This window comes from Pseudophryne corroboree, chromosome 2 (genome assembly GCF_028390025.1).
Source record: "Pseudophryne corroboree isolate aPseCor3 chromosome 2, aPseCor3.hap2, whole genome shotgun sequence".
NCBI classification, from domain to species: Eukaryota; Metazoa; Chordata; class Amphibia; order Anura; family Myobatrachidae; genus Pseudophryne; species Pseudophryne corroboree.
The window spans coordinates 384,776,542-384,793,189 of NC_086445.1; the positions used below are offsets into that span (position 1 = coordinate 384,776,542).

A 16,648-nucleotide genomic window follows, 5' to 3' on the forward strand; every position below is an offset into this window, starting at 1 on the left:
TGGGAATTCAGTTTTCCCTGATTTTGTTCGTTTAAACACAGGTGCTATAGATTTTAACACTGTCTTGGCTGGCTCTTCCAAAGAGAACAGCCTTCACAGCATTAATAAGTTCAGCTACATCCTCTGAACTAAAACTCTGCGACTGATCATCATACGGAGTATTTGAATATACTGTATCATCATCTGTTGTATCATCTTGTGTAGTCTGCCACATAGACGTATCTGTCTTAGTCTTACCTGTCCCTTGGTTGCTTGTAGAGGCTACTGGAACCAAGCCGTAGGAAGGGAGCTGCATGTACGGGTTAATAGTGTAACCTAACCCATGAGGTGGTGCTACCGGAGCTAACCTGTCCGCTATTGACGATAGAGTCTTTGCGAACATATTCCATGGTGGCTCTGTTGGTGGCTGAACCAACTCCTGTTTTTTACTTTGCTGAAATGCAAAACAGTTCGCACACAACCCCTCATAAGTGACTAATTGGTCCATACCAATTAACCCTGTCTTACAAGATAAGCATGTTAGGGATATAGGAGTGCTGATAAATTCTCGTCACTTTTGCCGCTCACAGACATGGTAATAATCTGTTAATGACTACACAATTTGTGACTGAAAATCACCTATATATGAGTATATAGAAGTGAAATCAATCTGACCACAGTGCACCTGAATTGAGGGTCAGAACAGGACTGACATTACACAGAAAAGTCAGCACTCATACTAGCAGTCAGTCACATGTTAAAGCATTAGACATTGTCATATGAGAATACAACCCCCATTACAACTTATAAATAAGTAGGAAAATTTTACTTCTGTTTTTAACTGGTTCTTTTTCAACATTACATGCAGAAAACGCAGTAATATACAGATCTCATATGCAACAGGTACTAAAAATTAACAATTCATACTAACAAGTAGAGATAATTTTTAGTGCTGTATACCCTTCCTCTGGAGAGCGGGATACAGGGAGACTCACACTTCCATATCCAAGTAAATGCGCTCGTAAGACGCTGAGTGGATTCAGACGCTACTGATGTACACTACCGCTCCTGATAACTGATAACGGACACAGTCGCTCACTGACGGACACGGACGCTCAGCGACTTCCACGTGTATGCAGACGCTAAAGGCCTGCAACTCGGTCTAGGTGGGATCTCTAGTGTACACAACCGCAGCGTCTAAGCTACGACCGTGTACCCTCGTGGTAGCGTCTGAGACGGATGTGAGGTCATTCAGTTCATGGACGGGAGACGCGCGGAAACTGGTTATGAACTCGGAGGAGGGGCGGCCAGGAGAGCGTCTGACTCCCCTTGTTGACTTAAACTCTAAGGATCGCGGCCTCTACCTAGTTCTGGCGCCTATGATCCCTGGAGCGTAGCGCTGTCGCACTCGAGATGTTCGGCGCATCAACACACTGTTTGTAGTCTCCACCAAATCAGTGTAGCTGTGTCCAGATCCCCCTAGTAAGAGGAAATCCATAGACTTACCGTCCCCCCATGCTCCGGCCACAGCCTGGTTACGTCTGCTGGACCTGCTAGAACATCCGACACAGACGCCCGTCGAGACAGCACTATTACCGCGAAGGTAAGCGTTGTTGCGACCCGGTGGGGAGTTGTTGGAGCGACTCCTTCCAGTATGCGTTTAAGACGCTGTTAAGAAAAGTCGCTCAAAAAAAAAAAAAAAGTAAGTCTATAAAAATAAAATAATAAAAGCTTCAGGCTGCTTTATCTACAGCAGCCCTGTGACCATGCGGCTTCCTGCAGCACCAAGCAAAAAACTGATCTGACTGAGTCAGTGGGCGGGACTATATGGTGAAGGCCCCGATGCATCCTGGGAGGCCAGAAAGCTTGTGACCGTGTTGGTGCCATTTCCGCTGTTGCTCAACCATATCCCAATGTTATCCTGTGGACCCAGCCAGAGAAAGATAAAATAAATGCAGAAAACTCTTTATGAGCTTCCATGGCCATCTCCTCCGGGCACATTTTCTAAACTGAGTCCGGTAGGAGGGGCATAGAGGGAGGAGCCAGCGCACACTACCAAATTCTTAAAGTGCCCAAGGATCCTAGTGGACCCGTCTATACCCCATGGTACTACATGGATTCCCAGTATCCTCAAAGACGTTAGAGAAAACATGTTCTATGTTTGTATGTTTAATTATAACACTTTCAAAGATATTAATCAGGAGCGGAGAATGACAGAAACTTTTAGGGGTCCTGCATGCATTGTGTCTGCACTATTTGCAATGTAGCATGTGTACATAATGGGCCCACTCTTAAATAGCTGATCTGGCAACCCCAACAAGCTGACATTACCAGTATTGTTCCTATGAGTACTAGACCACACTGAGGGAACTGTTCACCACCAAGCACAACCTGCCCACACGTTCACACTGCTATCCATCGCACAATAGCAAGTACGTAACGTCACTACTCCGCCCTCTGGCGGGGAATATGCAGGACATACTGTAGACCTAGCTGGGAGTGGAAACCCCCGCTTCAGACAACAGTCGGGGCGGTGCCCACCATGTGTCGGGGCGCTACCTCTTTTGCCCATAGTGGAAGGTGTTAGCGTTGAATGGGAGACGCAGTAAAGCTGTGGAAGGCACAGATATGGCTGTAGATAACATACATCTTTGGCAATTACTCTGCAGGTTTTGGAATAACTATACAGCAATGTCTGGAAGGAATTGATGTCCATAAAGAAAGATGGCCGCGGAGGTCTCAGAGAGCTCAGCTACGCCATCACAACAGTGGAACGTCAGACGGAGGCGTAGTTAGCACTTGACAGCATCGCGGTCCCCCCCCCCCCAACCACGCCCCTTGGGAAAAATATTGACAGAGCGGAGCGCGCACCCGTGAGGTGCAAGCCCATCGGGAACGCGCGTTGTCCGAACGTTCCCCGGGAATTCCGTGCAGGCCAGCGCGCGCCCTCCACTCCCCGTACAGAGAGCAGCGGCGGCTAGTCCCCTCCCACCAGCCCTCTCCACGCAGCCGGCCGGCGGCCCCGGGATGAGTGGCGCAGCAGCTCAGGTGCTATCGGATGTCCAGTTGGGATAACTGTGATTGTGTATGGGAGGGTGCTCTCCCCTCCGCCCCATGCCCGCCCTCCCCCGGCACCGGTAAATGGTTGCGGCGATACACCGTGCTCCTCTCCAGCTGCGATGGCTTCACTTCACCCGGAGACTCGCAAGTTCACCCGGGCGCTCAGCAAGCCAGGCACTGCGGCGGAGCTCCGGCAGAGTGTCTCTGAGGTGGTGCGAGGCTCCGTGCTGCTGGTAAGTGTCAGGTGGGCGGCATGCCCGCGAGTGGGGTCAGTGGGCGTCACGTGGGGTGGTGTTGGGGGGAGACACATGGCCAGACCGATCCTCACTGCACTGTCACTGCAGCCCCCATCTCATATGGAGGAGGAGTACCTGCAGCACTGGATGGCCGGTCTGACCGTGGTCCAGCCCATGTAACAAGTGATAATGCTATTTAGTACAAGCTGACATTTTATTTTTAATTTAGTCATGGATAGGATTAATGGGAATTAATGGGAACCCATAGAATGTGAGTAAGGTTATAGGACTGCGCCTGTGATTAACTGTTAATATCAGATTATATTTATAACATGCACACACTAGTTTTCCCTATCTATAATTGTTGCTGGGCAACTTTTTTTTAATTATTCTTAATAATGTAAGCTCGGCTCCCTCCCCATTTATAGCTTATTACTATGGGGAGATGTACTAAGCCTTGGAGAGAGAGACAGTACCAGCCAATCAGCTCCTATCTGTCATGTTACAGGATGTGTTTGAAAAATGAAAGTTAGGAGCTGGTTGGCTGGTATGTGATTTAGTTCTCTCCCACCTCCTATCTCTCCAAGGCTTAGTACGTATGTCCATATGACTTTATCTGTACAGGCGTGTTTTTTGGGGGTCAGTTTAAGTATTCACTGGCTATAAGCTTGTCATTTGGGGATATAACACATAAGAAGTAATTAAACACTGGGAAAAGATCTTCAGTATAAAGGCGGGTACACACTACCCGATTATGGAATGCCGGTGACAGACGACTATATAGTTGAATGATACAGCATTCAACGATATAGTGCGTACACACCGAACGTTATCGTTCAGTCACTGCCGGCATTCCCGAACATGCAGCTCAGCCTGACATTGACGGGTTGAGCTGCATGTCATCTTAATATTGGTGTGCGGGAGCGTGCATCGTTCACCAATAATACCCCATACACACTGGACGATATAAGCCTTAAAATAAACGTGTATTGTTTAGGCTGAAATCGCCTAGTTACCCTTAAGTTAGCTCTGTGTTTTGCTCATTCTTTTCCTGTGAGCGATGCACAGATTCTCACACATTCCTCAGTTTTACATAGATGTTACACTAATAACTTGTGGGAAACGAGGAAATGTCAGAACTGATGCACTGTATAAACACTGTACTGTGTTGTATGGGAAATCTTGTTACTTTATTTTCACTTGGGCTTGTTAGTTACTGAACTTTACAGTATTAATTCCTTTGACTACAAAGGAACAGTATGAGGGATGTGTGTGTACTTGTTACTGTGCTCTTAGTTACTCAATGAGTTTGTCATACAGGGAGTCTCAGGAACCCTCATTTCCTGCTACATTGTGAATAGTGCCTACAATTGAATAAACTCCCTTTAGGTGTAATTGTGTCACAACCAGCAATGTGTGGGGCTTTTTCCTTCTTTCATTACTTTTGTATGCATTAATTGCTGGATAAAGTCACTGTTTCTTGCCTTTTAGGATTGCAAATAACTCAGATAACAGTACATGTATTGCCACACATTTTTATTAGCGTTGCCCATATAGCATTCTGTATCATGTTGTTCTTTCCATATAAAAGGTACTTCTTTCATTTCTTATACCCCTTTTACACTGCCAGCATATAACACGGGTTATTGCACATGACCCAGTATTCCAACTCGGGACGTTTGCGGGGTTGAACACTTGTTCGACCCGGCTTCCCATTTACAGTCTATGTGCGGGCGGCGCTTGGAGATCTCCAAGCGCCGCCCCTGGCAACGTCACCAACCCGTCAATATGCCGGGCTGGTGACTCCGGTCTGAAAGGGGGCTGACGCGGGTCGCAGCTTGGTAGCACCCGTGTCAGGCTCTCGGCTGCGACCCGCGATACTAGGTCTAAAAGCGATATAAGTAATGTGACCCCTTCCCTATTACTTTGAGCATAAAACTGGCCTAATTCTTGTAAGGGAGGTTTTCTGTATGTTTGCACTGTCCACTGTCTTTCCAAAATAACCTAGGTCAGAGGCGGATTGGCCATAGGGCCCACAGGGAAGATTCCCGGTGGGCCGACGCACCCGTGGGACCTGTTTTGTGACATGTGGTCCTTTTTATAGACATAATGAATAAGATGCAAAATAATTTGCATATATGAAAATTACTTTGCCACTTAGCCTGTGATTGCAGATGATCTAGTGTATGCTCTGTCTGCCTGCTTGGCTGACATAAGATTGAGTGAAGTGATTTGGATACGGTTGGTGTAATAAGCAAGAAAATATATATTTCTAAAGAATGATATAGTATCCTAAATTCTGAAGGTGTATCATATAATGTGCTCATAACATTTCATTTTATTTCTTTTTAACTTCCCCCTTGATGCTGGACATGCCCACTATCTGGAAAGTCTTGGGGGGAGGGAGCTGCTGCCATGGTCCATGGCTAGACCTTACACCTCTGGTGCTGCCAGTGTGGGGCCACTAGTACAAATTTTTCCAGGGCCGCTTTTTGTTTCCAATCCGCCCCTGACCTAGATCAAGGTGCCGTGTGAAAACACCAAAGTGAAATAAACTGGGTTGAGCAACCTGGCATTTCATCCCGGGATTAAAGTAGGGTTATACATGGGTCAGACTCGGGTCATAGTGCAGTATGAAAGGGTCTGACCCGAGTTATCCAACCCAGGACTCACAAAACACTGCTAATTGCATGTTGCTGTGTCTCTCTGATGATGTCAGCAGCCAGCGCCCTGTACAAAACCTGAAAAAGTCAATTTTAAATGACATCCATAGTGTTTACAGGGCAGACCTGGGTTCATTGTGAAAGGGGACAAACTGGGAATAACCCAGGTTGAAGTGCAGCATGAAAGGGTTTTGACCCGTGTTCAAATTCCTGGGTTTGCTATGTGAAAGGGGTGTAAAAGATTGTATCATGTATAGTTTGGAGCAGAGAAGGGAAAGGGGAGGACATGATAGAAACTTGGATAGGCATATGAATATCCTTACAAGGAGTTTAAGTAACCTTAACCCTACTTGATCCTGAAGGATAAGAAAAGTGGCAGATTAGATGGCCCAAGTGTTTCTGATCTGCCACCAAATTCTATGTTTCTTTGTAAGCCACGGGAAACGGTCATTAGGTCGACATGGAAAAAGGTTGAAATTAGTTTTTCAATTTTTTTTTCATTGTTTGAACTTTTTCATACTTTACGATCCACGTGGACAATTGGGAACGGTAACCTTGCCTTCGCTCGCCCATGCACTAATTGGGGTTTCCCGTCACTTTACGAAGAAAATTACACAAAAACAGTATGAAAAAACCTCCTATTGACCACGTCAACCTACTGCATGTCGACCTAATGACCCATACCCGTAAGCCACCTGTTTATTTTTATTGTTGCTGGAGCTTTTTGTATGCCTCCCTGAAATATTAGTGTGCATGCTAGCTTAACCCCCTTAGTTTTTAGCTTTGCAGATTACTACTATTGGTCTCCTGTTCTCAGATGTATAACAGTTTGTCAGATGGGTATTTATTAAAACATGAAGAAAGAAATAAAGCACTAACTAATCAGCCCTAAACTGTAATTTTTCAATCTCAGACAGTAAAAATAAGTTAAAAGCTGATTGGTTCGTGCTTTAAATGTCTCCACTTTATTTCTGTCCATGCTTTGATAAATACCCCCTTAGTATATTATATATGTGTTTATTTTTATATTTTAGTACATTTATTTTGGTTGGCGAAGTATTGTTGGTACTAGAGTTTGTTTTTGAATTGTAACTTAATAGGCTGTGTGTGCTACGCAGCTTAGTTGCATTAGTATAAAATATTTAATGTCTTGCAGTGAAGGTTATTAGAGCCAAACACAACCACCTGTAGACTCAGACCAATGATACATACAGTAGCTATAATTTAGGCTGTAGGATTTGGTAGCTGAATGAATGAAAGAAATCTGATATTCTTGTGTTGAATGTCACACATATTTTGTTAATTTATTGTCGAATGATTATGATTTGTTCTATGTTCACGATCTATGGGCGGAATTCAATTGTTATATTGCGTGGTCTAAAGTGACGGGAGAACAGTGCGATATTCAATTGATCTTTTTTAGTACAGCTATCGCACCCATAGGGGTCGGGTTTAGCTGCATAAAACCACTGACTGGGACCCCAGCGCTACCAGACCCAGTAGGTGAATGCCGGTGTCTGGCACTCTGTGACAAACTGTTGACAATGGCCCTCATTCCGAGTTGTTCGCTCGCAAGGCGATTTTAGCAGAGTTACACACGCTAAGCCTCCGCCTACTGGGAGTGAATCTTAGCTTCTTAAAATTGCGAACGATGTATTCGCAATATTGCGATTACAAACTACTTAGCAGTTTCAGAGTAGCTTCAGACTTACTCGGCATCTGCGATCAGTTCAGTGCTTGTCGTTCCAGGTTTGACGTCACAAACACACCCAGCGTTCGCCCAGACACTCCCCCGTTTCTCCAGCCACTCCCGCGTTTTTTCCGGAAACGGTAGCGTTTTTATCCACACGCCCATAAAACGCAGTGTTTCCGCCCAGTAACACCCATTTCCTGTCAATCACACTACGATCGCCGGAGCGAAGAAAAAGCCGTGAGTAAAAAAACTATCTTCATAGCAAAATTACTTGGCGCAGTCGCAGTGCGAACATTGCGCATGCGTACTAAGCAGAAAAACGCTGCGATGCGAAGAAAATTAACGAGCGAACGACTCGGAATGAGGGCCAATATAAGGAAGCTATACTCATTTTGGAACCGTTTCTAAATGCAGTGTACAATCGAATAATGGTACATTGACAATGAGAAATCTAGTGTAGCTGTCTTGTTAGCCCTTGGTGGGTAGGTACATAATGTTTTTTATATGGAGATAAATTACATTTGCAAGAGCAGTAACATGCTTTGAAAACCCAGGAATGGATAATATATAACAGTAATAAATAATGCAAAAATGAGCACAAACAATTATGGACACGTAGAAGAGAATGTTTTATTTTTAGATGTGTCCCTATACTTTGCACCTTCCTTCAAATGTAGCTCTCCTGAACAGAGTCAGGTCCTCTCTTTCTAGTAACTGCGATGTACGAGTTCACACCATGCATGCTCTATTTAGGTTCTTGGTTAGCCCAACATTGGTTATGTTTTCTCACTGACATGATGGTCAGCCATAGTCTAACATACTGTTTAGGTTGCATGAATACATAAGGTCGGTCCTCTGTTATTGTATTTTATGTATATATTGTGATCCAATGTTCATCCGTAAAGGTAAAGTTTTCCATTTTGGATCATGGGCTGCTTACAATAAATTTACTAACTGGCCTCATATATCTGTAAATATAAATTCTTTTAATTGCACCCGAGGTTGAGTGGATGGTTAAATGCAGTACAACTGAATTAAATAAAACAAAGTAGTATTAGTATAATTTCCCTTTTAATGCTTAAAAAAGACCCAATGAAGATTAGCCATATTTTTTCAGAACTTTAATGACAAAGAAGCTAAGTCAATGCTTTCTAAAATATGGTTTGGAGGAAAGTGATGTTTTACACCAGAGGCCCTCGTTAACAAGCGAACAGTATGAAAGTATTTAAAAATATTGAAGAGATTTGCCTATTTAGGCTAATGCAGGTTAGAGACTAATGAACAGTACGTACGAGGTATAGTGGTACCAGGTATCTCTGAAACACCAAACACTTTTTTGTTGATAGTGCAACCACTCGTAATAGCCGACAGCGTGGTTTCATGGGTTGACTCCTTCAAATTCCTAGGGTCAAAAATTTCCCATGACCTCAAATGGGGAACCAACTTAAGCACTGTCTTAAAGAAGGCCCACCAGCGGTTGTTCTTTCTGAGGCAACTCCGGAAATTCAACATCCCGCAGAAGCTGCTGCTCATCTTCTACACAGTGATCGTAGAATCGGCCCTATGTTCCTCGATCAGTCTGGTATAGAGCTGCCAATGAGAGTGACAGACGGAGGCTGAAAAGATTGTTGGGGCTGACCTCCCTCACGTCCAGGAATTATACCAGTCAAGGGTCAGCAAGCGAGCAGAGAAAATTGTGGCAGATATGCAGCACCCAGGTCACAAACTGTTTGAATCACTTCCATCAGGCAGACGCTACAGGTCCATTCCCGCGAAGTCGACCAGATCCATTAAAAGCTTCTTCCCACTAGCTGTCCACCAGCTGAACAATATATAAAAAGTCTAACATGTATAATATATCGAGTCTATCGTGTAGTTGCTATGTGCAGTATGAACTCGTACGTGTAATGTATGCTACGTTTTCTCCCTTCTTATGCTATGTATTCCCCTTCATGTTGGTGCTTGGCGATGCATTGTACTGCAAAAATTCCTAGTGTACGTGAGTACACCTGGCCAATTTAGCGGATTCTGATTAATTCCTGTTCTTGTGTATGGTCTCACCAAATGATTCCTGTATGAACCATGTTGGGGGAGTTGGTTGAGATCTGCACTATGATCTCACTATTTTTTCTTCATGCAGATACAGAAAAGTTTATAGAGTTAAGGGATAATTCAGACTTGCACAAGTCTGTTTTTTGGGTGGAGTTTGTGATTGTTCGCTCTGTACATGTGCCTGAGCCGAGCAGATGCAGCTATTGGCTATTCAGGGTCAGAGATATCTCCACTTGGGTGTAACTGGGCGGCAGTGGGGTGCTTGTGGGGTACAAATGCGAACAGATGGTGAGGATGGCTACTTCTGCTAGTGGATAGATGGAGGCTGTGAGGCAGCATAGATTACTCTGTATATGGGTGACAATCTGCGTTTTGTTTCTGTACATAGCAGCTGACATGCATACATCTGTGAATCAGCCACCTTAGTATCTGCTTCACAGCGGATGGCACTGTACAAGAAAAATGCTATTCCACCATCTGCTACTTGGTGGCTGTATATGATGTCTGTTGTGCAAATAATAATCCTGGGCGTTTTGGGAAATACTTCTTACATTAAAAGACACAAATGATGGCCCTTCCCTCTTAATAATAAGTTTTGAGCTGTACCTTACTTGTAGTATCTGCAGAGTTGCCTCATGTTCTGGAAAATGTGCCAGCTGTGCTACTTTAGTATCTGCCTATAACACTGGCACCTAGTCCTTCCCTTTTACAGGCCAAGCTAGTAAAATACTGGACTGGGACAACCCTAAATGCCTGTATCATCAGTGAGACACCAGAGGTAATCTTGTCAAATTATGTCTGTATATTATACTGCCAAATATTTATTTCACAGATGAGTTGTCAACAGTGCAGACAAAACAGTAATTAATAATGCAAAGTCAGCACTTTTCAGTTAACAGGGGAATATCTGACTAGATTGCTTAGAAATGAAGCACACCTCTCCGTGTGTATGCCCCATAGCAATAGCGATGCGCGGCCTCGCTGGCACAATCTAGATAGATCGCTGACTTCACCGCTTGGTGAAGTGAGCGCCCCCCTCGCGCAGCACACATTGCGTTGTGTGCTGAGCGGGGGGAGATGTGTGCTGAGCGGTCTGTGCTAGATCGCTCAGCACACATCAGTACGTGTGTACCACCTTTAAGATGTGAACAAACCTTTGAATCCTCCTCCCATAACCATGCTTACCATTATATCTTGAGAACATGCCTCATACTCGGGGCCGTTTCTTGGGGCAGGCGAGCAGTGCAACCGCACTGGGCGCCCGCCGTGGCACTAACTGTGGCTCCCTGCTTCCCCCTCCTATTTCTCCCAGAGTAACCCGCTCGGGGGGCGGAGTTTCACGGAATGACGCGGTTGCGTCATTACGTCACGACGCAACCCCGTCACTCCGCGAACCCCCCCCCCCCCCCGAGCGGAGTACAGAGGGGGATCCAAGTTAGGAAGAGGGAAAGGCCGGCGTGAGGAGCGACTGGTGAGGCGGGCCGAACAGCGGTAATCGCCTCTGTAAGTATAAGTATTCTCTCTCTCTCTCAATGTGTAAAATTGGGACACCTGCCGTAATGTGTGAAATGGGGACTTTTGCCTGCTGTGGTGTGGGGATTTAATGTATCAAGGGCATTGCGGTGTGTGGCATAATATGGTGCAGGGGGCATTACTGTGTGGGGCTTGATATGGTAGAATTTTTTTTTCCTGTGGTGGTCGTGATCTGTTGGAGCAGGGTCAAAAACTGGATTGTGAGGTAGTCTTTTCAGACGAGGCCATGCCCATTTAAATGAGGCCACACCCATAGGTGTGTGTGTGGGGGGGCACATTTTTTATGTCATGGGGGGGTGCATTTTTAAATCTCGCACTGGGAGCCAAATTGGCTAGAAACAGCCCTGCTCATACTGTACATTGTTTCAATTAGTGATTGCTGAAGATCATGTGATTATTCAGAGCCAATATGCTAAAATCTGTCAGATGTCCTGGTGATGTAACAAAGTGTTTTGGACATAACAACCATCTTGCAACAACCAGTACATGGGGTGTTGATACAAATGTAATATGCACCTGTCCAGCAGATAGAGAACTTCATGTAGGCATTTAAATATGTGAATATATCCATTTTATACATAGAAGGCACTACAGTGCACTGCTGTTTTAAAGTCCTTGGGCTGGAAGTAGTGCTGTCCGAGTTGTCCTGGAGATGTGGGTTGCTGGATGAACTTGTAAATGATTGCCGCTTTAACAAAATTTCCTGCACCTTTGGCCAACTTGGACTTCATTACATCCGGCCCCTTATCTCCTATAGAAACTCGTTTGACATCACTAATGTATGGTGTTCTCTTCTTTGGACCTCTACCAAAATTAGAAGGTTTGCCACCTAGTGTCGGCTTTTAATTCCTACAAAAAGGTCAAAGTTGCGGAGAAAAGTTCATCTGCACCGAGCATTAAAGGGATTTCTGTAAAATCTTTTTACTCAGACAACTGTGCAGGTAAAATAAATTCAAAGACACTAAAGTTTAGAGCATAATACTAAATTAATTTTTTTTTCACCGTTAATGTAAAATCATATGTCCACTTCAGATGGATAACACGTGGGATCCAGTATAAGTTCCCCCCCATGCGTTATTGTGAAAAAAACAAGTCTCCTGAGGCACATCAAGCATAATCCTTGATAAATGCCACTTATCGGGGCTAATTGGATATCCTCGGGCCGATCCATTAGCTGGGTTAAATTACCTCAGCTAATTGCATATCTGCCGTTACCTGTTACAATCACACTAAAGCCCCGTACACACGGGGAAAGATGTGTGCTGAGCGCTCGATCACAGACCGCTCAGCGCGCATCTCTCCCCCGCTCAGCACACATCGCGATGTGCTGAGCGAGGGAGGGGCGCTCATTTCACCCAGCGGTGAAATGAGCGACCTGCTAGATTGTGCCTGCATGCAGGCCAATCTAGTACCAGCGATAGCTACCGCTGTGGGGCATATACATGGAGAGATCTGTGCTTAACTTCTAAGCAATCTTGTCAGATTGCTTAGAATTTAAGTACGGATCTCTCCATGTGTACCCTCCTTAAGCTGTTTTAACAGGGCGCCGCACTCTGCCCCTTTAGCGGAGCCCTGCTAAATCATCCTGCCCCTGTGTGAATAGATGCTATGCGCATGGTATCTGTTCGCAATAAATGGAGAGCGTGGGGGGGGAGCCATGCACCTCCGTAGGTGGTGGGCACGCCCCCATCAGTGATGCCACGGCTAGGGCATGCCCCTTTTTCGAGCACGTGCGCTGCCTTGCCCGGCACCCCTGCACCCTGCCCTGCCGTAATCCTGGGGAGAACACTATGTAATTATGTGATAGATACTTGATAACTAGTATAGCCTTCTTTATTTTCAAATATGAAGTAATAACTATTTGGTGCTTGGTACAGTTGATACTGTTGTGCATATCTCAAAGTATATCTTTTAAAACAAAGTTTGCAGTTGTTTATACTGACTGCATTCCATTGGCACAGCAGGGTGGAGAAGCTAGCATGTTGTAAACTGCCTGCCAAGTTCTCTAAATCTTCACCCATCCTGATATTTTACACATGTACCTGTCACACTGCATATATCAATTACCTGCTAGTTACCCAATAAGTGTTACAACCCCATAATTACAATAGTCCATAATAAACCTTTCTTAACTTAATTTTTAAACAACTGTGTTGTATTCAAAGTCTGATGGCAGCCAGATAGCCTTTTCCTGTGTGATATGAACACATTTGTGTTTTTATATCTTTTTACTTGCACATTCTATGGGGTTGATCCTGTTAGTTGTGATTATACCGTGGATGTGAATCATCAGGGCAGCAGCCGCACTTTACGGCGACCCGAATTTGCACAAAAGAGCCTGCTGCCCCGTAAGGCTCCAAGCACTTTGGTGCGAATTCAGCCCAAAATCAGCCGTGGGTGCGAGATCGGGTGCCGGTATTTAAATGCCACTGCAACAGTACATCACACACTTCGCGGGTAATAGGATAAACCCCTGTGGCTGCTAACATCATTATAAGCTATATAGTAGTAGCATGTATTTATTCATAAATGCACATTGTGTTTTTTTTTGTTTTTGTTTGTGTTTAACTGCTTTTAAAGTCTCAACAACAATGTAATTGTAATGAAATTCTCTATACATGTAATATTGTAAGTACTGTTTTAAGCTACTTACACATGGTAATTATTGCTTGGAGCAGACGGAAAAACAATTTATGCCGCCCTGCTCTGTCTTGCTTTTTTCCTATTTTTTTTATTTCTAGCAAAGCTGTGCTCACACATTGGTAACCTGCTGTTCATCTCAAGGGCCAAACTACAGTGTCACTCTCTAATTTGGCCACTGCGTCCGATACACCAATTTTATATGGTTGTTTCAGGGCTATGTGCCATGGTCATATATTCCAAAATCACTAAGTACATTTACAGGAGAAGCACTATTGACGGGTAATGAAAGACCTGTGCTGATACATACAGCTTTTTTGTGTTCTAAAATATGTATTTGGTGTCAATTTTTGTCATTTGTGCATGTTGTAATGTGATCTGTGTTTCAGATCCTGGACACCTAGCACAAGAAAATAAATTAGACCAGCATAAAATTATTTCCTGTTCCACCACTTGTGTCCGAGAAACACAACTCCCTCACTGTCCTTTAACTGTAAAAAAAAAAGAAAAAGAAACATTATACTTGGAATTATTTCACTGCAATCTAATTATAGACTAAATGAAACCCATAATGCAGTACCTGATTATCAAAACTAGTGCCAAGAAGGTCCCCTATTGTGGAAGTTGCCCAAATGCCTTTGAAGTTGTTGCATAACATGGCACTGTTCACAAAGGTTCCGTCACGGTCACCTGGGACAAAGCTGGCAATATAAGCTCTGATCTAACGTTGGGAATGCATCATAGACTCCTTTAGGAAAAAAATCTGATCTCTAAACAAAGTTAAAAAAAATAAAAATAGAAATTTTGAACAGAAATTCAGCCAATTTGCAGCAAACAGAGGGGTTAATTCAAACCTGATCGCTAGGGTGCGTTTTTTGCATCCCTGCGATCAGGTAGTCGTCGCCTACAGGGTGAGGGTATGGAGTGTGTGCAGGTGTGCGATCGCATTTGTAGCAGAACTGCACAAACATCAATTTGTGCAGTTTCTGCTCAGCCCAGGACTTAGTCAGCCACTGCAATGATCGGGGCCGGAGCCGACGTCAGAACACCTCCCTCCAAATGCCTGGTTCCTCCTGCGTTTTCCCTGACACTCCTTGAAAATGGTCATTTGCCTCTGACAAACGCCCTCTTCCTGTCAATCTTCTTGCGATTGCCCGCGCGTTTGAAAATTTCACACCATCCTGTGGCGACTGCCCATGCGCATGCGCAGTTCATATCTGATCGCAGGCTGTGAGAAAAGGCAGCCTAGTGATTTGGTCTGAATTACCCCCTGAATTTGATGGTTTTCGTACAACTGTGGTTGCTGTTGATACTCCTCTGAATCTCTCCTTCCAAGGGTGGGAAAGGGGCAGCTTTCTGGAAATGTTGAATTGTTTCTTTTAATGTGATTTAGAGGGAGGAGTATTTTAATTTGTAAGGAAACATAGTAACTGTTGCTCCTCTTCACACAAACCTGTTTTGGGTTTTACATCTACCGATAACAATCAAAGCAATACTATCTAGACTAAATTCCTGGTTTCACCCCCCCAGGACATAAGCGTAGAGACATTGAACCTATTTCAAGGTTGATTGCAAAGCAAAATCTTCCTATATTGGGCAAAACCATGTGCACTGCAGGTAGGGCAGAAATTAAATTTGCAGAGAGAGTTAGATGTGGGTGGGTTATTTTGTTTCTGTGCAGGGTAAATACTGTCTGCTTTATTTTTACACTGCAGTTTAGATTTCAGTTTGAACACACCCCACCCAAATCTAAAGGTGGCTACGCACTAATAGATATATCTGCAGATCAGTTGATCTGCAGATATATCTATGGACGGATCGGGCAGTGTGTTGAGCATACACACTGCCCGATCCGTCGGGGACTGACGTCATGAACTGGGCGGTCGTGTATGCACGCCCGCCCAGTTCATCTGTCAATCACCACTGGCCGCCGCAGCATGTGTACGGCCGTCGGAGTTCACAGACGTATCGGCCGTACACACTGGCCGACGGTCCCGCGATATATCGGCCGTTGACTCTCTCTGCACATGTTTTATCTGCCTCCCCTCCCCTGCATTGCACATGGTTTTGTCCAACTACCAACAAATGTACTGCTGCGATCAACTCTGAATTACCCCCCTTATTCGCTACGGGCAGATGTGTGGAGAGATGTGTGCTGAGCGAACAGCTCAGCACAGTGCGATGTGTGCTGAGCGTGTGTTGGGGGGGTGGTGAGTACCCCCCTTACCAGGTGAATGATGTGCTGGTTTCCATTAAGTATAATCTTTCAAGCTCTTACTATATTTCTTTTATTCAGTTAGATAATCAGATTGCATCTTTTTCCATGTGTTTGAATTGATATATACAGAGAAGATGTCCGTAGTAACATCTACTAATATTTAAAATCATCCAAAGATAAACTAATATGAGTGCATCTTTATTAATATGTTTATATAAGTCTAAGAAATTTTCATACAATATTTATTTTAACATTGTTCCATATTTATTACACTCATTTTTGTGTAGTAACTTTCTATATAAAAAAACAATATCTTTTTATATAATTATCTTACCTCTGCGAGACTCGTGGATAATATATTTATGTGTGCTAATTTGATTCTGGGAACACTCAGATGACGCTTAGGTCATTAATTGCAACCACCATGTATGAAAATCATAGCATCAAAAACAGCGGCATTTCCTCCGACAAAGTCGTGGGCGGTACCACGGGGAAATGTGTTAGATTGCCGCATACACCTGTATACATACCTCTTTGGCCGGACACTCAATGAATCTGCATTATCAAGCATTCC

At 44.3% G+C, this 16,648-nt stretch overlaps 1 protein-coding gene across 5 annotated transcripts in view; it reads left to right on the forward strand.

Annotated features, from left to right (window-relative positions):
• Window positions 1-2,820: 2,820 nt before the first annotated feature.
• The window catches only part of DOCK9 (dedicator of cytokinesis 9), a 513,264-nt gene continuing 499,436 nt past the window's right edge, over window positions 2,821-16,648 (forward strand). For all 5 annotated transcript variants that reach the window (XM_063953262.1, XM_063953265.1, XM_063953272.1 and 2 more), the window contains exon 1: window positions 2,821-3,272. In XM_063953262.1, coding sequence (XP_063809332.1) covers window positions 3,159-3,272 — 114 coding nt within the window. In that variant the 5' untranslated portion in view covers window positions 2,821-3,158. The remainder of the gene's footprint in view (window positions 3,273-16,648) is intronic.